We start from the raw sequence: 27,683 nt of genomic DNA on the forward strand, positions 1-27,683 counted from the left end.
TTTACTAACTTTGCTTGCTCATGTTCTTTTCCTTCCAGGAGGATGCAGTTACATCCAAAAGCCCTGGCTGATGACCCCAAATGAGGATCCTCAGACTGCAGCAGAGTTACGATACAACACCTCACATGCAGCAGCACTCAGCGTGGCATCAAAAGCTTTCTGCAATCTCAGATCAAGGTTCCGATGCCTAGCCCGACATGGCGGATCGCTTCAATACAGTCCTACAAAAGTTAGCCAGATCTTTATAGCCTGCTGTGTCCTGCACAATATTGCATTAGGTTTTAGCAGATATACCAGTAGAGGAAAGAAAAGAAGAAAGTGAGAGAGAGGCTGGAGAGGAAGGCAACAAAACAGCTATTGCAGAAACACTTTAACTAGAGGTGAGAGGTTGGCTTTGGTCATTTTAAACTGAAGTTTTATTTGCTTATATTTTGCGTTCCCTTCATCAACATAATGAAATGTTAATCAACCTGGCCTACTTTACATACCTTATTTTAGACTCATGGTTTATCAGCAGGACCAGCAAGGTGCTGTACTTGTACCTCCAATGCTAGGCTTTGGAACCTTTCTTCCTGAATGGATTACAGCACCCTGATGGAAGGCGTGGGCTGGCTCTTGCAGGGATTTATGCAAATATTAACAGTGGACGAGAGGGTGTTCCTAGGCAGGCTGCATTTGCATGCAGACCACCCTAGACAATGCCCACATGTGATGCTGAACCTTCATAATTGAAGGAATTAAAATCCATTAGTGAAAGAGGCAGACCAGGGGTCATAAGATAGGAGAGGAAAGAGCTAGATGATGCTAAATGTCCTTCGGTCAGAAAATGAGATGGGCGCTGACTTGCTGCAGCTTCTATTGCACACTGTGAGAAGCATAAAGTATGCAGTGAAATCAGAGTAAAACCGTTTCAGTACAGAAGAGGAGCCTGTATGACTGTACAAGCCTGAAGGTAAGGCTGGATTTCAGCTTCAAGTTTAATATAAAAATTAAAGCAAAAGTAATCATTACAAAATTGGTTTGTTACATATGGCTCCTGAAAAAGTAATACATGCTATTCAAAACTTCCCTCACACAAGTAAATGCTTTCAAGCTAAACATCTGAAAGCTTTACTGCAGAATATTTTGGTATTTAATGTACATTCTTTTTGCAGGTTTGAAGGTAAAATTTACACACTAATCAACAGTACATCTCAGTGTGAAATGTGTCCACCTCAGCCATTATGAAAACACCTAGCAGGAAGCAGGCTTTGAAAAGAACATTTTAACATTTCATTCATAAAGACTGAGCATCTTATACCCAGTGAAGCAGAGCATTCAAGACAAAATGAATCCTTCTCAAACATAAAATCACGTATAATGACCTACGCTACAGGTCAATAAATAACGGTTTTTCTTTTCTATGTATAGTGATATTCAGATCAGATTAACCAACAATTTTATTCATTTCATTATATTCAGACAGTACGGTATTACAATCCCCCTGTAACTTGCATTATTTAAAACCATCCATGCCCACCCATACCTTCCACAAAAATTTCAGGACACTTTTTCTTTTGTTTCTTTTTACTGATGGACCTTAATTTTTTTTTTCCATTGTACAAAAAAAAAGCAAAACTAAACAAGAAAATAAAAAAAAGGGTGGGGGGATATGAGCAGGGAGCAAGAGTACCCCCCAACAATTCATGGAAGTTAGATGAAGAAAAATATATATATTAAAATAAAGGACCAAGGGAAAAGTGTAAATGGGAGATGCGAAAGAGCAAAAACGTGCCCGTCGCTGCTAGGTTGGGATAGTTGGGCTTTCTGGATTTGGACCGTTGACATCTTTATTAGGGAAAGTGAGCAAAGGAAGTCTTCCATCCTCAAGCACATATACTGTCTGTTAAGTAATGGTGAAGAGTACTGGCTTGATATAGGTCAGAAGGGGACAGGAATTTCTTTCTACATAGAAACTGGTGTTTTTAGTCCCTCAGTCTTCCAAAACGATAGGTTCGCTTGTGCTGGCAGGGTGGGCTGCAGCAAGTGAGGGCATAAGCACAGCTGTTCTTGGAGGCAGTGGTAGCTTTATCTTCAGGGGCTGATTGGGGCGACGAGCAGCTCGGCGCATCTCCATGTGTGAAAGGGATTTTCTTAAGCATCTACAAAAGGATAAAATAACAGAGTAACTGATAAATCATCATACATGTTTGTAGAGCTACAGTTCTTCCTCTGACCCCTAACTTTTTTTAAAATAAGAATGTGCTGTCAATTCTGTAGAACTGGCAGTAGTATTTAAAGTCTAAAGCCTGCCATAGACAGTGCAATTTTCTTTCCTGCAACTGCAGGTTGCAGGAAAGAAAAAACAAAACAAATTTCCTCCATCAACAGTCAGGGTAAAATAAGGCCTTCCCATACATTGTTTGAAACACGGCCAGTCCCTGCTGAACCAACTATGACTGGCTTAACTCCAGAATTTATTTATTTTAATTTAGCTACTGAAATTTTACCTTAGGGCCAGTTTACACTTGCTTCAAAACAAGGCTTCTTACAGGCTTTGTTAAAGCTCTCTAAATGCCAGTCAAAGCCCATCACCAAATAAAATGGTTAGCTTACAATCCAGTTTACACCTTGTGTTTGCTTTGCGTCGGCCTTGCTTCAAAAATTATACCCCATGTCGCTTTAGTGGTGCTTCCAAGCGTCTTCAAAGCCTCTATAAAACGCTATGACAAAGCTCGCTTGAAGCACCTGCAGCTTTTGAGAGGCTTTAATTCAGCTTTAGCTTTGCTTTGGAGAAATTGCAGGTATGAGATATCCACACACACAGGGCATCTGTCAAGCTTCAAAAGCACATCACAGAGGCATCACCAAAGCTTTATGGAAGCACCGCAGCAGCATCAAAAACACATCATAAAAGCATGTTGAAGCAGTAGGCGCTTTAATGTGTCTTGAAGCCAAAGCAAGTGTAAATGAGCCCTAACTGTCTTTGCCTGTAATGCCCATACAATAAATATCAGGTGTGGCTGTTACCAGGATGAGAAGGAACAGACGGCAATAAAACCTCTCGTCTGAAGTTTTAACCCTTCCCCACTCAATTAAAATTGCATCTATGTCTGTGTCCCCGTTTAAGAGATTTCCCATCACTTCCATTCCTGATCGGAAGTGAGGCGAAATCTCTCCAACAGGGACAAAGCCAATGAAAATCGAACTTTGGTTCTATCCCCTTCCCTACTTTGTCCAAAATAAGTATGGCTGGAAATGGGCTTTCATATGGAAAAAAAATAATTAAGAAGCAAGACAGTTACCTTGTATCCTTTGTAGCCACAAACACTACAGGATTAGGGGCATCAGCAAGATTGAGTTTCTGCCTCTTAACAGTGGGTTGAGAGCTGGAACGGACACCAGAGAAGGAGCGGCCATTGGCAGAAAAAGGAGGTACCACTCCAACCCCAGATACCTAAAGACAAAACTTTGTATATAAATGGTTTATACAAGTTATATTTAACATAAAAATTACTGAGAAGAAATCTAGCCAAGAAACAAACCTGAGAATACATGACAATCATGCTTATTTTTAATATACCACCTAAAATCATTGCACGATGTACCCCTTCACTTCACTGTTGTCTTTTGATCCTTTAGATTAACCAATCAGGTTTGGATATCTATTACAGTTTATAGCACTGGCTGCCAAACCTATTTTTTTTTTTTTTAATAAGGTTGGGAAACAACTTATTGTGGACCACCAACTCTGCTGTAGAAAATTTATGGAAGTGGTTTATGTACTCCTGTAACTGGATTATATTATAGTACTATATAAAGAAGGAAAACTTGTTTTTTTAATAAAAAAACATATTACACTCCTTAGTAAACGTACCCATTATCAGCATGGTTAGGATGAATAAACAAAGAGTAATAACATTTCTGAAGTACATCACCTTTCCTCTAGAAAACACTGCTCTTGGCTCTTTAGTGCTAGGCACATGTACAAAAACCTGGGCTATCATAGACTCTAGACTTTTATACATAAGAGAAGCATTTTATCCAGGAAAGGAAAGTGTTTCAACCCTTTTACTACCTACCCCAGCAAGACTTAACAGTTTTAACATAAAGTATAGATCCGTACTAAAACAGCAAGTTTTGTAATCATCCACTACAGGTTATAAACATAAATGTCTGACTTAAAGTTGAACTCCAGGAATGGTTTCACTTAGCACAGCCTCCATTCACAGAAAATTAGAGAACATCCATTTTTTTTTTTCAATAGGGGTTCTCTGAATGGCGGATGTACCAAGCAAGTGATCTTCTGTGTTTTGTATACAAAAAGCAAGTGGGTCGAGCAGTGCCTGAAGAGACCAATGCTGACTGTATGTAGCAATGACTACTACAGTGAATTTGTGGCAACCCAGACATGAGAAATGAAGGATTAGTACTAATCAAGCTGGGACTTATGTAAAAAAAAAAAAAAAATTAAAAAAAATCAGCTTTATTCTGTTGTCCTTCAGTACCAACATAATACTTACAGCTTCAAATGCTCTTTTTGTGGGTAACACATTCAAACTACGACTCTGAGTGAGTTGGTTGCGATTTATTGGCGTTTTTGTTCCACGTGGGGTTTTAGGCTTGAGTGGTGCTTGAGCAGCTGAAAGAAAGAGGGTGGGAGCTTTAGGCAACAATACTTTGCAAATAGCACAGGGGGTTGCTTTTGTTTCAATCTACAGTACAGCTAGTGACCTTGACAGGCAGCCTATTCCAAGCAGCCCTTCTATCAATCCAGCACAGACAAATGGAGAAAAGCTGTGTCTGCACAGTATCACAGACAGGGCCATCTGTATTTGGGCATATGAGAAAAAAAATACTTTCATGTATTGTACTGCATTTATGGAGGAATAAAAAAAGTAATGTACTCAATGAAGAACTTCAGTATTTTGTTTTTGTCCTTTATATACTTACCTTCAGTAATGAAGGGCATCCTGTTTGCCTGTCTGCAATTCCGAGACCTATTCTTGTGGAAGGCTCCCTCTCCAGACCAGCTGTTAGACATGACCCCTGTAGTCTCAGGAACAACATTCTGACTCCAAGGTGCAACGAGACATGCAATTCCTGGGCCACTGCTCCCTTCAGTGAAGTCAGAGGTGCACGCTGCCATTTACAGCCCCCAGCTTGATCAGAGCAAGTTGAAAGGAGAAAATGGACTGGTCATGTGACAGCAACTTTGTTGTCAAATTTAAAGTACTATTGAGCTTAGCACTTTAACATGACCTAGGACATGTATGTACTGAAACCAGAGTTCTAATTTATTGCTACTAGGTGTAAGGTTCTTGTACTTACCTAGCTCTTTCACAATGGCAGCTAAGGGAGGGCGCACCAAGGGCAGGATCTTTAGTGGAGTTTTAGATGCTTTTGGTAGTCGAATAGAGCCTTGTGAAAGAGAGAAATAAAATTCAGCTCCTGCATTGAACAGTTTTAAAGTACAGACAAAAAATTATAACCAAGCAGAAGAAGAAAACTTACATTCTGCCTTTATCGAGTTGGAATTGATAGGAGCATATGGTCGACGTGCAGCTCTTCTAGGTTGCAAGATATCTCTGCACATGCGTCGTGCAATACGAGTTAATTTGGTCGTCTGCAAAAGGAAGGTTTGCCGATTCTTTGCCAACAGTTTAGCCCGGTTAGCACTGGTAGTATATGGTGACATGCTCTGAGCTTCGGGCCGAGAAAGGTGGCCACGAGAATGTGGCTCCTGAAACCAGAAATTAAATTTTTCTGCAGGTCATACAAGCAGGTCTACTCATGCTATCCATTTACTGTTACAGTTTTTAGATCCTTGATGAATATTTTTGTTGTACAACACATATACTGGTTTTTGAAAACTTTGCTTGAGTTTATTATGTGTAATACCTACCCTCATATTTACCATCTCTTTGTAACACACCATGTGAGGCAAGATTTACCAAGTAAAATTAACTTTAAATTATATATCCAAAATGTAAACCCCATGTGGGGCTCTGTCACTTGTTTAAATTATTAAAATGAGGTACCCATCTCTAAAGTTATCCTTCAGAAGCAGGTTGTGTACTTGCTTAAAATTCATGGCAGAAAAGCTATTTTTGCATAGAATGCATTAAGGTGAAAAAAACATTTACCTTTACAACCCCTTTAAGGCAGAGTGTGGTGACAAAATCTTTCAATATATGGTGGCTGCAGATGGATGGACAGAGGCCAGCATTACTACTTAAAAGGCAACATACTTGCCTACTAAGAACTCCAACTGCCTACTTTGATCTACATAGGGGTAGGTGGGAAACCAATCATCCTACACACAGAGACTCCAACAGTGACTGTTCCCCAGAAGAAAAAAAAATACATACAGTCCTACAAGATTACACTTGATATTTTTAAAACCGCCCAGAGTGATCAAAATATACACATACCCCAATATTCCTAGCTGCACCTTCAAGGTGTGTTGGTGTTTTTAGCCCACCATACTTTTTCCAGTAGATCCAGCAAGATGCACAAAGGCGGCATTGCATGTTAGGAGGACCCCATGCATACCACTGTGCAGAAACGGTGGCTGTAAAAGAAAACAAGAATATATAGGGAGGGTACAAAGACATAGACATGCCAAAATGTAAAGTCAAGACAGAGAATGAAAAAAAACATTATGGAATCTGCCAAGAATTTCAAGTTAAAATAATTCAGTCAGATATAAACACACGTGCGAATGCAGTTCTGTTTTTAATGCATCAGTAAAAAAAAATTTAAATGCATACAGTGTATGCAATTAGCCTCATCCTCTTACTAGATGAGGAAGAAGTGGCACAAGGAGACAAACAGTTTGTGCTGCAGTGCTTATTTTCTAACAAGAAGCATGCCCAAACCATGGGGAGAGAAGACTAACAGAGGAGCACTTCAGTCTGCTGCTTCTCCTTTCACTGTGCAGCCACGGGCTGGGGGGGGGGGGGGGGGGGGGGTGGTACAAGACCTCAAGTGCAGTTGAGAAAAATCATGTCTTTTGTGCGCCCCGAAAAGGTTGTATAAAAAGAGTCGTGTATATATCAGGACTGGATGGAGAGACAAACAAATCCTTTTGCATGTGGAACAGTTTCCCTATATGTATTTCATATGTGTATTTAGCCTTTTAAATATTGACTTACTGTGGCAGCTTTCGCAAGTCAAGCCCTTTTGGAATCCAGCTCCATTAAGTCCAGGTTTAGATCCAACAGATATAATCTGATTGGGATTCGGTTTGGTGCTAAAACCAAAAGACATGGGATTTACAGATCATACATGAACCCACAGTACGCATAGCAAATATACAAGGATGTGTAATACTCACTAAGTTGGGATGTAGACTTGCTTCAGTTTGCTGTCTGCTTCAGCTGCCTTCAGACGTTTCTAAAGAAAGATAAAAAGGTTAAGATGTACTCTGCATTACCTCTCATTGTAATTACTAGAGGTGAGAATGTGGGGGTACACCTACATTTTCAAGGTAAATCATGATTGTATTTAGAAAGAATCATGAAAAATGTACATTTGTTAATAAAATTATTTTTTTAATACATGGTGCCTGTAAAGTCCATAATCCTAAGTATAAACAGTTATTAGGACATGGCACTTTTTTACCATTATTTATATACACACAGTACCATTCTGTTGTGGTGTATCTGTGCTAGTTTATTTGAAATCACAAACTTTGGCTTTCTGGCACATGGACACAGCAGACTAACCAGCTGCACTGAGAAGTGGCTACTAGGAAAGTCCAATGGCAAACACACATGGGACTCATTACCGGTCCTGTAAAAGGATCGGTCTTAGAACTAGCTAGGAAAAAGTGTGCACCACAAGGCCTTTTCTTTCTTGACATGTTAATGAGATGTACTCTGCGGGTAAAATGCAGCTCTATACCAATAAAGGTTACCTAAAACTGACCTTTAGTTTGTTAAAAGATCTATTAAGACTTGGAATTAACTATAATAAATCGGGTGCCAGGAAAGGGATCATCGCTCCAGGTGGAAATCTGGATATAGAACTCTCCTCGGAACTGGAACAACAGGTGCCAGATAAGCATATAGCAACATGAGGCAAAAAGGAAGTTCTGGACAGCCGCACTCTGGAATATAGCCTTTATTAATAAAAAGTCCAACAGATACAAGCCACAGCTAAAAATGGGGCAAAGAAGCTGACGTGTTTCACACTTAACAGTGCTTAGTCATCGGTTTGACTAAGCGCTAAGTGTGAAATGCGTCAGTCGTTTTTCCCCATTTTTTGCTGTGGCTTGTATCTGTTGGATTTTTTACGAATAAAGGCTATATTCCAGAGTGCAGCTGTCCAGAACTTCTTTTTTGCCTCAATCAGGCACCCTGTCTAATTTTGCCAGAAATTAAAGTATGAAAGCCAACTGGACACAATGACAAGTTCTCCAACTTTATATGAACTTTTTCTAAATAAGCCTCAGTTTATTCTGTAATTAGCCACATTTTACCTGTTGGATGTATCTGTCTGTAGTTTTCCACATATAGTAGAACTGAACAATACTAGCCAGAGACTTCCAGGGAAGCTAGAAAAAGAGGAAATCATTTCAGAATTAAAGAAAAAATAATATCTAAAGCAAATTTTAAAGAACCAGTTGGTTAACAATGGAAGTTAGCAGAATTGCTATAGAATACAAGTATCTCTGGCATAAAAGAACAAGTGTTACTTCCAAGGAGTAGTGGTATGCTTATGGCCATCAAATCAGGAGATTGAATAGCCCAAGTATAATGGACGTAAAGGGCATGTTAAAAAGAAAGTATACAGTTTTTCTAGTGAACACATGTAGCCTTCGTTCACATTAAATGCGGCTTTGAAATTGTGCGACTTCAGGTGTGACTTGGAAGACATCTGTGTGGCTTCATGCACAGTTCTCTATCCAAGTTGCACAGGAAATTGCCAAAAGTAGTGCAGGAACTACTCTTTCAAATCGATGCGGCACCACAAAGTCGGCGCTGTACCGATTTGAATTGTGCCGCATATATAGGTAAGGCTATTATGCCGCTTTACAAATCAGCCCCAAAGCGAGACAATGTTTATTATGTACATGGTCCCTCGATTTGTCACTGTTTACCAAGCTATGTAGCAGATTTATCATCAAATAAAGACTAATCCTGCTGAAAACTACAATTATTTTTCTAAAGATGCTACTAGTGTATTTGGATACCTGCTGACTTATACATATATACAACATTACGGTACTTAAAGCTAACCCACTTCGCATAGACTCCCACGGGAGTCTATGCCTCTTCCTGTCCCACCGCGCTGTCTGCTGAGACACACACAGGTCTCAGAGACAGCGCGGACAATTCTCATTGTGCTGTGCGACTCGCGCATGCGCAGTAGGGAACCGGGAAGTGAAGCCGCGACACTTCACTTCCTGATTCCTTCACCGAGAATGGCGCCGGAAGCAGCCGAGCGATCGATCGGACTCAGCTGCCGACTTGACCGGACCCTGGGACAGGCGAGTGTCCATTTATTAAAAGTCAGCAGCTACAGTACTTATAGCTGCTGGCTTTTAATAATTTTTTTTGGGTGGACTCCCTCTTTAACACATTCAAATCAACCCCATACTTTGACTTGTGATTGTGTCACCACCTGGATGGCGGAGAAAGAAAAAAAGACTAACTAAAACTAAGGGTTTTTGTTTAAGCTGGGTGCTTGATTTCTTTAAAAAGTATGCATCCGTTAATGATGAAAACCAAAATATTACAAAAAGCAGAGGGCCCCTAAATAAAATTTAGAAAATAAAAACAGAATAAAATAGGACTTACAAAGTCTTGTCGGATGTCATTGAAATCCTTTCCATATTTCTCCAATGCCTCTTCAAATAACATGGCCTCTGATGCAGACCACTCTTCCATTTCATCCCTGCACAGAACTGGACCACCCTGAGGGACAAGTGTCGACATGGCACGAGCAAGATCATAACCGTTCCTCTGTAGGGTATCCATTGCATGAAACTAAAAAGGAAAAAGAAAAAAAAAAGTCTGAGCTTTCTTCTTTTTTTTTTTTTTTTTTAATAGATAAAGCACTGCAAAATGCCAAATAGGATTACTTTGTAGCTTTAAGCACCCCAAAAATATTTGGTCATGGAAAAATGAAGAATGTGATTCATACCAATGTAATGTCACGAGAAGCAGCTGCTGCGCTCATGTGTAAGCTTGGTTGTCTGATTGAGCTGCTACAGTCCAATGCTCTTGCAAATGTGCCAACAGCCCTACAGATAAACAGAATGACAATGAGAGGAAGAATAAAAAAAAGCCGCTTCTATAAATCCTTAAAGTTGGAGGAATGCTATCATTATCTTTTGTAAAAAAGGTTTCATCCTCCTACCTAGATCTGTGTACTTAATTATTTTTAAACTTCTCTGGTGCGGTCACGTGATCCTGCAGATAGGGAGTGCTGACAATTGCTGGGCCATGGGAGTCTATGGGTGATGTAACATCTTATGGAAGTTCCAGCCGTTGTCAAGCACTCCCTGTGCCAAAGCTGCTGGACCACTTTACTGGAATACAGCGATTAAAGAGAGGCAAATGGACACATCTTTTTTTTTGTACAGGTTAGGAAGGATAGGTAGAAGGAGGGGGAGGGAACAGTTTTAAGAATAGTTAGACTTCTTCCACTTTAACTTCATTGGAAAGGACAGCTGAAGTGGTCCATAGAGCCATGACAGGGAAAACAAGTAATGTAGCTGCCCTGTCTCAGTTTCTGGATGAGAAAATGTTACCTGGCAACCACAAGAAACTGGTCTATTTGTCTATCTGTCAGAGGATTCTCAGGATCCCAAACTTTCATCTCCATTTTCTGTTGGTTTCTGTTATCAGATTCACCTATACAGGAAAAACAAACATTAAAAGGATATCTTGAAGTGATGGAAAAAATAGGAATGTTACTTGCCATGGGAAAAATGGAATTAGAAAAAAAAGGGGGATAGGTTGTAGATAAGTGAACGTAAAAACACCCCAAGGTAATAAATGTATGGGTTTGCGACAGCAAAATAATTTTGTACAATTGTAGGGGGGAAGATGTCGTATTACATTTACTAACCTTCAGCTAGCTGGTCAGGAATTTCTGCCTGATATTTGGAACCAACTCTGATCTCTCCTTGATCAGCCAACAGGGTCTTCTGCACAGGGTCAAACACCAGCGAGTAAAAAAAACAATCCTAAAGACAAAAGTGAATGAGGACTTTGGTTAAGTTGACTAACAGAATACAAGAATGCTGCAAAAAGAACTGAACGTAAAAAGCTTACCTCTTTCTCCAAATACTGGCTTAGAATATCTGTCTCATTCAGCAGAGTTACACTGCATTTGCCCCTGTACAGAAGATAGCAGGCATATAACAAAGTCTTCCAAGGGTAGTTGATTATTAAAAGATCTAGGGATTATCGAACAACCTAAACCTTCCATATGCAACAATTACCTTATCTCTCAGCCCCTTTTCCCAGCAGACATCTCCAATTATACAATTACATCTTAAAGCAGAACTAAACCCTCGTATTGTCTTACAGCCAAAGATGGTGCCATCTTAGTATCTATTTAGATCTGCAGTTATCATGGTGCTGCACACAAAATCAACTATGACACCAGCCATTTAAAAGGTTTAAAATGTTGGCGGTCAACTGCGTCAATAATCTTGAAGGGCATGCCTTGGCAAACCAATAAATTAGTAGATTTCATTCCATTTTATTGTAGCATACAGATTTAACAAAACCACTGTCCAATTAGTCAATACATATGCTACAAGTATGCAGAAAAAAAAAAAGGATCAATAAATTTGGCTTTACCTGATATGTGTTGCTGGTAGAGATTCAAACTGTCTGGAAAGAAAAAGTTCTCGATGTTTCAGTTGGTGCCTTTGTTGTTCAACAATAGATGGCTGTTTGGACTCTTCTTCAAATTCTCCTGTATAAAGGCATTATTAGTGTGATAAACAGAAAAATGCTTGACAGTTATTCACTTTGTAAAATTATTTGTATATAAATACTACACAGGATCTTCATAACGGGAGGCTTATTAGGGCCTTAAAGTGTCACTTAACCCACATCATTAAAAAAAAAAAAAAAAAAAAAAAAAAAAAAAATCAATAAATGTTGTATTACATGCTGTTCATACTCAATTCAGTCACTACAAGATTTGTTTTCTGCAAAAACCTGGTTGATCCTGCTGTTCTCCATCTCCACCTTCTGTTCATGTCCGCAATTCAGCTAGAGATTTTGCAGCCATGGTGGCAGCTCTGCACAGTTTCTATGCCAAGCATTTCCTCCCCATCACTTCTGAGCAGCCCATGTGACTATAGACACACAGCGATAAATGACAGCCCACTCACTCCCCCCTCCTCTATGCCCACTAACCAGCTAAACACAATGGGGGTGTGATATTACATGTAGATTAATGGAGGCTTCGCCTCCCTCTTATTCCAAGACAGAAGCTGGAGGGGTGTGAAACTGACTGACTGCCAGAAATCCACCCACACTGTTATTGCCACAAAATAATAAAGATTTTATTTCATATATATTTGTATGACAATTTACAACAGTTTATTGATATGAACTATTTTCACTCTGTATTTCAAAGACTATTTTTTTGTTTTTGAACATGTGACCAGCAGCAGAGGACTAGAAGCTCCTCCTGCTTAGGTTTCCCTGCAGACAGCCTGGGAAAGATCTGGGTCAAGTGACAGCTGTATATTGATGATGAAAAAGGTACTTTTTAATTATTTTTTAATTTAAACGATTAGTGTCATTATCCACGTACAGAAACAGAGGTCACAAAGGTAAATTAAAAAAAAGTCTGTTTAGTCGCAGCAAAGGGGTTAATACAAGCTATCCTTACCAAGCTTAATTTGAGGCCATCTATTCCTAAGGATCACAACAAAGATTCTAAAGACCTGTTTCATTTGGTGACTAGAAACATCTGCTGTTTGTTTACATTGGAGGGCTGTCCGGCTGCCAAGATCTGCCCTCATAGAAAAAAAACAATACCTGTGTTGTAAACTTTAAAAAATTACATTTCCGCAGAATGCTTATAGATATGAATTGGGGCTTGGTTTAGAGTGCTTTTACTTCTTGTTCAAAATCTGTTAACACTTTAGTTTGCATGATCCGGATAGAGGTTCACTTTAATGCCATGCACGTTGGCAAATGACATAGCCTGCGTGTAATAACAAAGTGCCAGTGTGAATGAGCTGGTTGATTGGTAAACACCCAAATCTTTTCAGCCTTTTCAACAACAACAACTATTCTTCTAAAGGTTCTCTGAAATTGCTTTTGACTTGGCTTTTTGGCAAGTTTTCACAAGCACAAACCATTTTTTAGTAAAGCAGTCTTAGTAACACTTTGTGTTCCTTCTTTAAAGGGCAGGGCACCTTCCAACCACACCTTTAATCTGGTCTCACTGACTAGAACATCCAAGTTCAAGTTATTGTCACAGCATAGGAAAATTGAGCCAACAAACCTGTAAACTGCTGAAAATGCTTGCTGTTTGGCCTGATCCAAATGTTTACAGACACTGATGGGAATTTACTAAGACTGGAGAAAACAATCTGGAGCAGGTGTAAATGGCAACCAATCAGCTTCGAGCTTTCATTTTCAATGTTTAACTGAATCAACTGAAGACAAACTGATTGGTTACTATGCAAAGCTACTCAGATTCTGTCTGCTTCATATTTAGTAAAATTCCTCTGACTGCATTACTTGCCCACATCACAGTCAGTGCAGGTAGTGAAATATGAAATCCTATTATGTACATTTGCTTAGTTAGCTTCCCAAAGTTTGGAAGCCACTGATCATCAAGACAGCTAGGCAACTAGTATCCTAAAAATGTGTCCGCAATGTCAAGCCGTTTCTTGCTCCTAGACATTTAGTCATTTAGGTTCATATACTTTTGCAATGAAGGATTGTGGCCATTTAAACCTTTTGTTCAGGAAAGAAGTGCATTTGTTAACCTGCCTATGTTATTATACCCTAAAAGAAGGCTAAAAGATATTTAAGAGTTTACGCACGTTTAGCAACTTCATGGTAAGCCGAAGAAAAAAAAAAAAAAAGAAAAGATATGGATCTAACAATACAATACATTACCTAATATGCATAAATTATCTCTCAGAGGTTCAATGTTATAGGCATGAGCCTTTAAAGTGGAAGTAAAAGCAAAAACTAACTCTAAACCTATTCCCAGTCACATCCTAAGCTGAACTTTTATAGCCCTGTACTTACCTATTCTGCAGCTGCTCTGGTCCAGTCCTACACTGAGCTGTCAGCAGCGGCTTCAGCATGTGGAAGTGTGCAGGAGAAGCAGCAGACAACAGAAGAACCATAGTAACTCTATGGGTGGCGTCCCTTCCCAGCTGTTGTCAGTTTTCTCCTGCACACAGAGGGCACTACTGGAGACCGGACCAGGGTGGCTGCAGAACAGATAAGTATAGTGCTTTTTTTATTTTTAAATTTACAGGGTTAGATAGATTAGGCCTATAACATGGCCGAGAGTAAGTTTAAAGTTGGTTAGGTTTTACCTTTACTTCCACCTTTTTACCAAGTAATTTTACGGAAGTATATATACACACACACAATAAAATAGCAATCAAAGCTGGTGAACAATCTTCATTGCCACAAATTGTGGTAAAGGCAAGTCCCAACTCAAATGTACTTCTAAGGCCTCTGTGCTCTGCATGAGAAATTCTCTGACACAGATAAAGTAATTTGCTGGCTGGAACAAGCACTTAAACTGCTGATCTCTGAAGGTGCCATCCTTGGTGTCCAACCAGCCCATATATGGATCTTTTCTGACATATTGAAATGTTTGATACTAAAGACACAACTGAAATAGTAACAGATACTCACGTGCATTGCTGTCTGCTAAACTGTTCAGACTGCTGGAGATGTCTCTGCGACGAAAAAGACACACAACCTTGGCTTCTACGTTACCATTTGCGGTCTATAAAAAGAAAGGACACATTTCAGCTAGGGTTGCACAGTTTTTTAAGACTGAGTACGAGTACCCGCGGATACCGATTATCAATACTTTATTTATTGTCAGGTGACAGTAGCACAGACAGGTGGCACGGACTGTCAATTTTTCTTTTTTTTACAATTTTATTTGTATTTATTTTATTTTTTTTACTATATATATATATATAATTTTTTTTTTTTTTTCAATGCTTTCTTTTTTTTTGGGGGGGGGGGGGGAGTGGACAGTGTTTTTTTGTTTTTTTTTTACACTTTTATTTGTAATTTTATTTTACTTTTTTTTTAAAAAATATTACAAATTTTTACCTTTTTTTATTAACCCTGTTGGGGGGGGGGGGGCTTTGGTGAAATATTAGGGGTCTAAACACACCCCAGACATGTCCACTTTGAGGAAAAGGGCACGGGGCGAGGGAGCTGGAAAAGGGCACGGGGCGAGGGAGCTGGAAAAGGGCACGGGGCGAGGGAGCTGGAAAAGGGCACGGGGCGAGGGAGCTGGAAAAGGGCACGGGGCGAGGGAGCTGGAAAAGGGCACGGGGCGAGGGAGCTGGAAAAGGGCACGGGGCGAGGGAGCTGGAAAAGGGCACGGGGCGAGGGAGCTGGAAAAGGGCACGGGGCGAGGGAGCTGGAAAAGGGCACGGGGCGAGGGAGCTGGAAAAGGGCACGGGGCGAGGGAGCTGGAAAAGGGCACGGGGCGAGGGAGCTGGAAAAGGGCACGGGGCGAGGGAGCTGGAAAAGGGCACGGGGCGAGGGAGCTGGAAAAGGGCACGGGGCGAGGGAGCTGGAAAAGGGCACGGGGCGAGGGAGCTGGAAAAGGGCACGGGGCGAGGGAGCTGGAAAAGGGCACGGGGCGAGGGAGCTGGAAAAGGGCACGGGGCAGAGAGGAGGAGGAGGAGACAGAAGGACATGGAGGGGATCCTTAGGAGCACACAGGGGACGGTCGGGGGTGATTGGTGCGGCGGCGAGGGCAGTGACAAGCACCAATCTGTATTATTTCAATAAAGCAGGTGAAAGCCGTCCTCAGTATTGGCGCAACCCTAATTTCAGCCATGCAAGTTCGAAGTCATAAATTGAGAGTAAAATGATATAGATCATGCAACTTACAAAAGTTCACAAAAGCAAATGTTACCTTGTTAAGTTCTTCTATTCGACGAATAAGGTACGGGTTACTTGAAGAGTTTTCAAAATACACATAATCTGAAAAGGAAAAAAATAAAAATAAATAAAAAGGATGAAAATTACCTAAAGCTTCATATGGTAAATCACCAAAATGGATGCATGCTCCATCATCTAAAAAAACAAAACAAACAAACAAAAAAAAAAAAACACACAATAAGCCTGCACGTGGGCAACACAGTTTTTCAGTGTATTCAATATCCCAGCAGAAAGCTTAGACAGCGTTGGCTATAGTAAAGTCCACTTTGACTGTTACCTACAGGTAAGCTTAAAGAGGAAGTAAAACCTGATGGGTTTACTTCCTCATTGATTCCCTGCAAAGGTAAAGCATAATGGACTACTATGCATCGCATAGTAGTCCATTATGTGTCACTTACCTGACACAGGAGCCCGCGAAGTCACCACTGTCCCCTGTAATCCGGAGCCTCCATCTTCTTGGTGGGTCTCGCTCCGGCGCTGTCATTCGTCTGAGCCGCGATGACGTCACTCTCGCGCATGGGAGCCGCCACTCGCGGGCCGCTGCATATATTGCCGTTAACTGCAGCGCACTCAGCGATGCCTGTCTTTCGGCAAATATCTCCTAAACCGTGTAGGTTTAGGAGATATTTATTGGACCTACAGGTAAGCCTTAATCTAGGCTTACCTGTAGGTCAAAGTGGTTTGTAAGGGTTTACAACCACTTTGACTGTAGGTAAAATAAATCTCTTCTAAATGTTCACTGTTTAGGAGATTAACCACTCGTTTAGGAATCGGTGACATCACCGGCACATATGCTTTGAAGGAACGGCATACCCATGCCATTCCTCCAGAGCGCTGTGCCATGGTCAGGACTCCGATGAGCATGCGCAAGTTTGGCCTCTCAAGCTGCTGGAGCCCACAAACACAGAACAAAGGCCAAAGCAAGATGGAAGTCCTGTCAGCGGTAACAGAGCACTACTGGAAGGCTTTGTTCTCAGGCAAGTAAAAGATTCTGAAAATGGTTACAAGCAACTACCTGACCTTTGAAAGAGCTACTTGGAAGAAAACTTTACTGTGGAAGCAGTTTAATAATATAAAGCTACACCATGGGGGTTGTTTACAAAAGGCAAATACACTTTGCACTGCAAGTGCAGTTGCTCTAAATCTAAGGGATAGATTTGAAATGAGGGGAAGCTCAGCTGATTTTATCATCCAATCATGTGCAAGCTAAAATGCTGTTTTTTATTTTCCTTTCATGACCCCCTTGGATCTACAGCAACTTTACTTCCAAGTGGAAAGTGGATTTGCCTTTAGTAAATAACCCCCCATGTGTACACAAACACATAATTGGTCATACATCACACTGTGCAGGAATATATACATTTGAACATTAAAATTTGTTCTGCCTTTTTGGATTACTAAATATCACATAAAAACAGGAAAAATAACCTGATCCAAACAATTCCATCCCAAAAGAAGAATCTCACCTTTCATAACACATTACACCCATATCCAAGTTACGAATGCACCGGCCCCCGCACCTCCCCCTGATCCCAGCTTTGAAAGCAGACTGGGGATCTTCTCCCAGTTTCTGCTGCCAGAATTCAAAAAAGACGCAGCCACGCGGGGCTCCGCCCACCCATTCACAATTTGCTGTGAATTGAAAACGACAAGGTCCAGCAGACTTTGCAGGGGTCAGCTTGTAGCTTTCAATGAACGAACATGGCGATGTGGTAGTTCAAGTCTTCCTGTCAGAATGCATTGGCTTCCACCTGCATGGCACCAGCAATCTACTGATTACTGGTACAGTACTTTACAGGCTCCTGCAACAAAAAATAAGTGCACATTTTTTTTAACTAAAAAAAATAAATAAAAAAATTTTGCAAAGAGAACTTATCCTTTTATGGTATAAAATGTTATCAGTTGCGATTACTTTAAGGCCCCTTTCACACAGACACCCCTCAATCTGTCTTTTACCAGGGGCCGGACTCTTCCTAATGCTGGGTTTGCTCAGCAGAAAGATCACAGGTCCATGTCTGCTCAGTTTCTGCAGAGCGGACACAGCCTGCTCTGGCTGCCCATTTACACTCAACTGCCATACGATCCAGGCAGATGGAGAAGAACCAATTCCCTTCCATTTATGCTTGCCAGATTGGATTGGAGGTAGGCAGTCGTAAACAGACAGTTTACATCCACCGCACCATAGAGAATAGAGGGTCCGATTGGCTTGCCTGAAAAACAGACAGGCGGACCCAATCAGACCTCTAGTGTGAAAGGGGCCTTAGACTGATATGTTGAGTTGCAGCAGAAAGAAAACGGATGTCACAAGTGTGTAAAAAACCCCAAAGTTGGCCTGATGCAGACATGCATCTGCCTATATCTGGCCACATCCTGGACACAGTCTTCTTTAGTTTGATGAAATCTGAATGAGCCCAGATGTCCACATTTTCCTCTGCTGATTGTAGCAATGGAAGTATATGCAGCTTTAAAAGCTAAATTCACCTTTTCAACGTAGCATGTTACACCTGTATTTAGGGTGTAACATGTTCAGCATGCACTCCCCCAACCCCCCAATGACAGTGGATAGGGAATCTTCTCCCCACGCCTGCTGCCATAATTTGAAGAGTCTGAGAGTCTGCAGGAGCCTGGCATTGCACCTGTGATCTGCTGATCGTGGGTGCAATGCTCAACAGGCTCCTTAGAGAAAATAAAACAATAGGTTCATATTTTACCAGCAACAAATGTTTGCTTTTTTCAAAAGGTGTACCTATGCTTTAACCACTTCAGCCCCGGAAGGATTTACCACCTTCCTGACTAGAGCACTTTTTGCGATTCAGCACTGTCGCTTTAAGTGATAATTGCACGGTCTTTCGACGTGGCTCCCAAATAAAATTGCCGTCCTTTTTTTCCCAGCCCTGCGTTTTCCTTTTATTTTTTTGCGCTATTAACAAAAAAAAAAATAAAATAAAAAAAGGGACAATTAAAAAAAATAAAAAAAAAAACACATTATTTTAAAATTTTTGCTATAATAAATATTCCCCAAAAATATAAAAACATTATTTCCCTCAGTTTAGGCTGATATGTATTCTTCTACATATTTTTGGTATGAAAAAAAAAAAAAAAAAAAAAAAAAATCGCAATAAGCGTTTATTGATTGGTTTGCGCAAAAGTTATAGCGTCTACAAAATAGGGGATAGTTATAATGGCATATTTATTTTTAATTTTTTTTTACTAGTAATGGCGGTGATCAGCGATTTTTATTGTGACTGCGACATTATGGTGGACACATCGGAAAATTTTGATGCATTTTTGGGACCATTGGCATTAACATTGTGCCGTATCACAAAAAAAATGGTCTGATCAGGAAATGGGAAATCCTTCCGGGCCTAAAGATTTTTTTATATTCATTATCTACTTCCGGACCGCGGCACGCTGACATACGTCCTAAGTTTGACGGGGGATATCATTGTTATGGCAGCAGCTAGCTGCCATAACCTCAGTATCCTTGTGTTACCTCCCGCCATGCTCCGTGCCCGCGGCTGCTGCCGACGGATCCGGTAGGCGGCGGAGGGCACCGGAGCAATCGGACCTTCACCCTTGCTGGGCATGGAGACGAGTGAGGGGAAAATGGTCCCCACCCGTCTCCATAACAATGCAGAGCAGAAGCGATGTCAAAACGTCACTTCTGCCCACAGCTCTTAAAAGGGCAATTTTTTTAAAATGACAATTTTTTTTTTTTTTTACTGCATTTAAGTGTAAATATGAGATCTGAGGTCTTTTTGACCCCAGATCTCATATTTAAGAGGTCCTGTCATGTTTTTTTTCTATTAGAAGGGATGTTTACATTCCTTGTAATAGGAATAAAAGCAACAATTTTTTTTTTTTTTTTAAAGTGTAAAAAAAAAAAAAAAAAAAAAAAAAAGGTAAAATACAAAGAAAAAAAGAATAATTTTTTTAGCCCTAGACCTACTCTGCAACTTGCAACCTGTAGAATTTTTTAAACGTCGCCTATGGAGATTTTTAAGGGTACGCTTGTCACCATTTCACGAGCGGGTGCAATTTTGAAGCGTGACATGTTGGGTATCAATTTACTCGGCATAACATTATCTTTCACAATATAAAATAAAAATAAATAAATAACTTCACTGTTGTGTATTTTTTCCAAAAAAGTGAACTTGTAAGACCGCTGCTCAAATACGGTGTGATAGAAAGTATTGCAATGACCACCATTATATTCTCTAGGGTGTTCAAAAAAAAAAAAAAGTGTGTAATGTTTGGGGGTTCTAAGTAATTTTATAGCAAAAAAAATATATATATATATATTTTTAACTTGTAAGCACCACATCTCAAAAAGAGGCTCGGTCCTTAAGTAGTAAAAAAAATAAAAAGTAGAACAAAGGAAGGAAAAGCTCTCATTTTGACCTGCCAGCACTTGGAAAGACATCACGACCTGTGGCTACATAAAAAAATCCTAAACAATCCAGGAAATTATAACAAGGAATCAAATACAGTATATGCTTGTGTGAACAGACACAAACCTTCCCAGAGTCTAAAACACATAATGCATATGTTTCTGCATTTTTAGCTGTAGGCTAACAGCATTCACGAGACATACAACTCAATGTTGGGCAGCACAGTGGTTAGCACTTTTCGCCAAGCAGCAAAAGGGTTGATGGTTTGCTATACATACACAAAATATTATATATATATATTATTATTAATTTTTTTTCGCCCTGCATCCCGGGATATGCATGTCATTCCCCTTAGGCAAACAATGCACACACTGCCTGCTGTGCCTCCCAGGATATGCATGTCACATATCCCGCTGGGAGGAGGCACAGCCTTTCATTGAGAAAAGGAGGGGGCAGGCATATCATCGCATCATTGGAAGGCATGCCAACTGAACCCAGGGAGCAGCCTAGCAAGGGGGAAACATGGCAGCGTTGGACCGAGTGATGCCAGAAAAGAAGAGGCTCGCAGCTGACAGCGCTGGATACGCTGGGGGGGTGAGTATCAAAAGTTAGCAGAACGCGCTACCAGGTAGGTAAGGCTTAAAAAAAAAAAGAAATATTGAGGGTGGAGGGTAAAGTTACACTCTAATTCATCCATGAGAAGAATCAGCAATTCTCCTCCTTTATATTAAAGGACTCACTAAATCACCATAACTACCTAAACCAGATAAGTAATTAAATGTTTATGCTGCCCCAGGGGTATACTCCTACCAAGGCCACTCTCAAACCAGGATCCTCTCCACTCCTTTCACCAATACATCTCCATTCATATAAGAGGTTTCCATAGAGAAAGCAGAAAAGCTTTACCTTTTATTTTAAAACGTGCCCATAAAAACATAAGTAATGCCCATTCACATTGTAAAGTGCTTTGCCCTGCACAAAGGTTAAATCAGCATTGTTTTCTATGGGATGCGGACACCACAAACAATCTGTGCAAGTGGCTCCCTATTCAGACCTGACTTTCTGGTGTTTCATCAGATTAGGCGACCCATCAGAATGTGGTGCTTCGTCACCGCAATCTTGCTACACCCCGCACTTACTTACAGTAAGGATAGAGTGGGAAGGGGGCAAGCGGACATCTTGTTAAACCCACAGTAGTTTTTCATTTTACACTCATTTATAACAGTAAACTGAGGTTATATAGTGAAATACAGTACTTAGAACTCAATTTGACTGTTTAGATGTTGAATTTTAAAAGCAGCAAACTTCTGTCAGATTAGCCAACCTGTGAGATCAGCAGGCTTGCCGCTGCTTTTAAAATTCAACATCTAAAAATAGTCAAAATGGAGTTCTAAGTACTGTATTGTAGTATATAGCCTCAGTTTACTGTCAAAACTATGGTGGGTGTAAAAAGATGTCCGCTCACCCCTTCCCACTGTAGCCTTACTGTGGACGAGTGTGGGGTGTAGAAAGATGGCAGCGATGAAACGTCACTTCCGTTACCAATTCTGACGGGTCGCCAAATCTGATGAAACACTGGCATCACTTCTTGGAGTACTATGCGGGATGACATCACTTCCTGCTCCGCCCAGATGCATTTTGTCGTTGCTTTTTCAAGAGGCACCTCTTGAAAAACACCAGAATGAGAGAGAACAAATTATTCCAACATGACATTGGTCTCATTTACAGATGGTTTCCTTAACTCCAAAATGGTCATATTTCTTAATGAACCTGCTCTAGTTGTAACAATATATTAGCAAAAAATATGTCAATCTGTTGCACACGATTAAGGTTGGGTTCACACTTATATGAATTGGATGTGTGTTTCTTCGCATCTAATTTGCATGACAGGAGATTGTGACCGGCTCTCTATGGAATGGCTGCGGAGCGAACTGCACAGGAGTCCAGCGTGCCCTTGGCTCTGTTTCAGGCCCAAATTCAGGCAAAAATTAGAGTAATTCATCCCTGAAACAGAAAACAGGGACACACTGGACGCTGTGAGTGGGAAAATCTGTCTTAAGTGTAAACCCAGCCTAAATGTTCTCCAAAGGGTTGCAGGAGTTGCACTGAATTTGGTGCTAGACTTCATAACACAATAATACTGCCAGAAATGCATTGCAAAGGCCATATTGCACAATCCCCTATATCATTTTAAAAGGTTATTTTTTTTTTTTATTGGAGTCATTCTAAGGCTACATTCACACTGGCGATTGAGGCTGGTGTAAATTGTAGTGGCAGGAATCTTCTGATATCTGCTGTGACTATGAGCAGCTAGGTGCAGCCGCTGGCCCTGTTTACTAGAATGACAGGTTGCCGGTAGCCGCAGCTTTTTATGGCTCTCCACACCTAAAACACTGGTGTGCCTTGCTGCCTAGCCCTTGGAGCATTTTGTTTTTAAATTGGCCCCGAGCTGGAATGGAATCTTGTGAATGGGAGAGGTTGTAGTGTGGTGAATGAATATAGAGTGGTGTAGGGTGTTTGTATTTTTTAGTACTTGATGCCTTTTTTTTTTTTTTTTTGAAAGACAAAAAAACAATAGAAAACATTTTGTATTGCTGAGTAGAGACATGATTTGTTTTTTGTTTTTTTAAGAGAAATACACTCCCCTGCTGTTTAAATTACCCTCATCACTTTTTTCAGATCACAAAGACAACTCCCCCAGCCACTACTACCAGATCTTCAGTAAAGTGTGAAAGGACGAGAGTGCCACAAGTTAGTGCAAGTGAGGTAAGAGTATTAATCCTGATAAAAGGTCAGAAGACAAAGCCAACATGTTTTGGGGGTTCAAGGCTCACTCTTCATCAAGGCAGCCTGATTTTCCAAATATTTCAGAGATGCTGCGCATGGGGTAGTGACAAGACCAATGTAAAGGCAACCTGCAACGAGTAAAATCTCTGCTAGATGCCAGGCTGCCCCAGAACCTTCCAGGGCGCTGACCTGGAACCAGCATACAGCTGTTGAATTCAGATGTCAGAACATTTGGTCCAAGTTTACTGACCTATTGCAGGCATGGAAAGCTCTAAATCACTAAATCATAACCACTTGCCTACCAAGCACTAACACCCCCTTCCTGCCCAAGCCATTTTTCAGTGCTGTCGCACTTTAAGTGACAATTGCGCGGTCATGCTATACTGTACCCAAACAATTTTTTTAATGATTTTTCTTCCCACAAATAGAGCTTTCTTTTGGTGGTATTTAATCACTACTGGGTTTTTTATAAACAAAATAAATAAAGACCAAAAGTAATTCTTCGCCTTCACTGATGTGCGCTGATGAGATGGCACCGATAGGCTGAACAGGTGGGCATTGATGAGGTGGTACTAATATGCCGCACTGATAGGCGTTACAGATGGGCGGCACTCATGGGCAACACTGATGGGCACTGATGGACAGCAATGACTGGCATGGCTAATGGGCACTGATTTGTGGCATTGCGGGCAGTGGTGGGCACTGTATCGTTACACTGTATTGTAATCAAGGCACTGATGATCAGTGCCCTAATTACATCCCTAGATGTTTCCCTGTGAGGAGATGCCACTGGCTCTCCTCTCCTCACACTCCGTCAGTGTAAGGCGAGGAGATCCGATTACCGACATATCCGTGTTTACATGTGACTGGCTGTGATTGGACACAGCCGATCACATGGTTAAAGAGCCGAGGACACAGATCAGGGTCGCGCTGTGTCCTAACAACACGGCGCGAGGGCGCGCGAGAGTGGCCACTCTGGGCCGTTGTCATATGACGGCATCCGGAATAAGAGCTGCACCGCCCCGCCATCATTTGACAGTGGGCGGGGGGGGGGCAAGCAGTTACAGTGTATTTTTCAAAAAAAACATAGCGCTTGAAAGACCACTGCACAAATTAAATATTGCAATAACCACCATTTTATCCTGTAGGGTCTCTGTAAAAAAAAAAAAATAATAAAATAAAAAAATACATACACATTATATATGTATATCCGCAGTGTTGTGATAAAACTTGGCGGGCTGCCAGGATTTTTTTATTCTTTTTTCAGATGTCAGAGAACTCTCTGCACTTGTTACATAGAATTGGGAAATGCTGTTTTCAAAATCAGGAAGATAAAAGAATTGCAATTTTGATTCTTAACGAATAATCGTGCAGCTCTATGATGACGTTGGCACATGTGGATACAGTGAATATTTCCTAAATGGTGCAAATTTAGGAGATATTCACGGTACCTACAGGTAAGCCTTGTACCCATTTTCTGACAGGCATCAACATTTGTCATGTGGAGGCACAGCAGAATTCTGTCCACAACACTTTCTATTACCAGGGAATGTGGATTATCAACAATACAGGCCTCACAAATGAGCCGCATGCGGCAGGATCTGTGAAAACGGCTCTGTAACGTTCGGTGGCTCGGTTCTGAGTACAGAGCGGGGGGGGGGAGTTTAGAGAGCTGCAGCATCTGATGCTGCATTCACATAGGTATGAAACTAAAATGTCCACTGCCTCTGCATGGAGAGCAGAATGATCGCACATGGCTCGGTTTTCACAGCTCCTCGAGCAGAGAGCTGCAGACTGTCAATCAGCAGCGCTCCGCGCTGCCCCTTCCCCCCTCCACTGCTGCGCTCACTGGAGTGCTGAGCTGTGGAGGAACAGAGCGGTCGTGTCAGGCTCTCAGCGGCTGGCTGAGAGGCCGAGACGAGTATCAGTCCAGGCACCTAGCGGATCCAGACTTTATTGTCGGGATGACATGGTGCCTGGACGGATTCCTTTGATGTTCGCTCTCTGCTGAAAATGGGTCACAGGAGTGCAAAACGAATTGCACTTCTGTGAACCGTAGGAGAAGCCCAGCCAAAACGAGCTCAGACTGGACTTCTCCTTTAAGAATCAACACTGGCCAGATTAAATTGAGGCGTTTACACTGTCGGGCGTTAATGCATTCATTGCAATGTGCTAAAACGCATGTGTCTAACATCCCAGTAATAAAAATAGCGTCTGCTCCCAGCCCTTTAGTACGATGCATTCTGAAATATGCAAATATACAACACGTCTGTTCTTTTATGGCCTTTAGTGAGTTGGGAGACCCACAGAGTCCAATAGCTGCGCATCACAACACAGAACAAGCCTTGGCCACAGACACCAACAAGCTTTGGTCAATGGCTTCATTTAAAAAAAAAAAAAAAAAACACACACACACACACACACACTGAATAAAACAAAATGCACATCAGCGCTGCACACTGACGCATGACAGCACATTTGCTTAACGCTACAGAAACACACATGCATGGATCTAAATGACCCGTAAACTGTAATAATAGCAGCTGATTACTGACGGGTTGATACACACCGACATCACCTTTCACACCGCGTCCATACAATAGAGCGTTATTGGACGCTCACATCGCGTCCATACAATAAAGCGTTATTGGAGCCTCACATCGCGTCCATACAATAGAGCGTTACTGGACCCTCACATTGCGTTACTGGACCCTCACATCGCGTTCATATACTAGATCGTTACTGGACCCTCACATCGCGTTCATATACTAGATCGTTACTGGACCCTCACATCGCGTTCATATACTAGACCCTCACATCGCGTTCATATACTAGACCCTCACATCGCGTTCATATACTAGACCCTCACATCGCGTTCATATACTAGACCCTCACATCGCGTTCATATACTAGACCCTCACATCGCGTTCATATACTAGAGCGTTACTGGACCCTCACATCGCGTTCATATACTAGAACGTTACTGGACCCTCACATCGCGTTCATATACTAGAACGTTACTGGACCCTCAACATCGCGTTCATATACTAGAGCGTTACTGGACCCTCACATCGCGTTCATATACTAGAGCGTTACTGGACCCTCACATCGCGTTCATATACTAGAACGTTACTGGACCCTCAACATCGCGTTCATATACTAGAACGTTACTGGACCCTCAACATCGCGTTCATATACTAGAACGTTACTGGACCCTCAACATCGCGTTCATATACTAGAACGTTACTGGACCCTCAACATCGCGTTCATATACTAGAACGTTACTGGACCCTCAACATCGCGTTCATATACTAGAACGTTACTGGACCCTCAACATCGCGTTCATATACTAGATCGTTACTGGACCCTCACATCGCGTTCATATACTAGAGCGTTACTGGACCCTCACATCGCGTTCATATAATAGAGCGTTACTGGATGCTCACATCGCGTTTATATAATAGAGCGTTACTGGACGCTCACATCACTTCATATAGTAGAACGTTATTGGACGCTCACATCGCGTCCATACAATAGAGCGTTATTGGACGCTCACATCGCGTTCATACAATAGAGCGTTACTGGACCCTCACATCGCGTTCATATAATAGAACGTTATTGGATGCTCACATCACTTCATATAATAGAACGTTATTGGACGCTCACATCGCGTTCATACAATAGAGCATAACTGGACCCTCACATCGCGTTCCTATAATAGAACATTATTGGACGCTCACATCGCGTTCATATAATAGAGCGTTATTGGACGTTCAATTATGGAAATAAATGTGAGAATAAGAACACACATTGAGTTCCTGTGTTCGGTCTGATCCCAGGATTTATAATCCCAGGAAATAATAAATAGGTGGTGATGACACCTCCCCCAGCTCTCTCTGTATTCTCAGGTATGGACTCCACACACCTCTATCAGGGGCAGTCCTGGGGCCTCAACCGACACAACAAACCCTCCACATTTCAGCCTCTAATCTCCCAGACTGGACTGTTCTCATTACTCCGGCCAGGGGTCTCCATAAGAGGAAGACCGGCTCAGCCGGCATGTGTCCAAGGAATGCTGGGACTTGTAGTTCTCCCGGCCGGCGGCGGCCTGGCCTCCCTCCGGCCTGCACAATGGAGGCTCCCCCCGCCCGCCACACACACAGCTCATTGTATACACACACCATTCACCGGACTCCCTCCTCTCCCCGCACTCTGCCGCCAATACTCACCGCCCACCCGGTACATATTGGCCGCCATCTTGGCCTCTCCCGCGCACAATAACTCGGGGCGCCGAGTGTGTTTCCGGTGCCCGTCAGGGTGAGAAGAAAAGGGGAGACTTCCGGCAAAGAAAAAAAAAAAAAAAAAAAGAAGGGGG

General features: G+C 41.6%; 1 protein-coding gene and 1 long non-coding RNA gene across 2 annotated transcripts; one reads left to right on the plus strand and one right to left on the minus strand.

Moving 5' to 3' along the window:
• LOC143932746 (uncharacterized) lies at positions 1-4,897 on the plus strand. The gene is made up of 2 exons (XR_013262983.1): positions 1-380; positions 4,247-4,897. It is a non-coding gene; the product is annotated as an uncharacterized LOC143932746 (long non-coding RNA).
• Positions 934-27,683, minus strand: MTA2 (metastasis associated 1 family member 2). Its single transcript, XM_077455848.1, has 18 exons — positions 27,538-27,683; positions 16,105-16,172; positions 14,853-14,946; positions 11,802-11,919; positions 11,268-11,331; positions 11,062-11,179; positions 10,742-10,844; positions 10,132-10,231; positions 9,786-9,974; positions 8,465-8,539; positions 7,319-7,377; positions 7,137-7,234; positions 6,414-6,553; positions 5,494-5,722; positions 5,311-5,400; positions 4,503-4,621; positions 3,285-3,436; positions 934-2,141 (listed from the first exon to the last, which is right to left on the minus strand). The coding sequence occupies exons 1-18, from the start codon at positions 27,563-27,565 to the stop codon at positions 1,973-1,975; spliced, it is 2,013 nt and encodes a 670-aa protein (XP_077311974.1). The 5' UTR covers positions 27,566-27,683; the 3' UTR covers positions 934-1,972.

The sequence above is a fragment of the Lithobates pipiens genome, unplaced genomic scaffold, assembly GCF_037356315.1.
Source record: "Lithobates pipiens isolate NorthernLeopardFrog02 unplaced genomic scaffold, aLitPip1_a1.2 Scaffold_10, whole genome shotgun sequence".
In the NCBI taxonomy this organism is placed as follows: Eukaryota; Metazoa; Chordata; class Amphibia; order Anura; family Ranidae; genus Lithobates; species Lithobates pipiens.

Excerpts from the sequence above, each read along its gene's own strand:
- MTA2 (XM_077455848.1), bottom strand. The coding sequence starts at position 27,565 with ATGGCGGCCAATATGTACCGGGTGGGCG. Across the intron at positions 14,947-16,104 it reads GAATAGAAGAACTTAACAAG|ACCGCAAATGGTAACGTAGA; the intron begins GTAACATTTGCT and ends TTCTTTTTATAG. Across the intron at positions 5,401-5,493 it reads CAACTCGATAAAGGCAGAAT|GCTCTATTCGACTACCAAAA; the intron begins GTAAGTTTTCTT and ends CTCTTTCACAAG.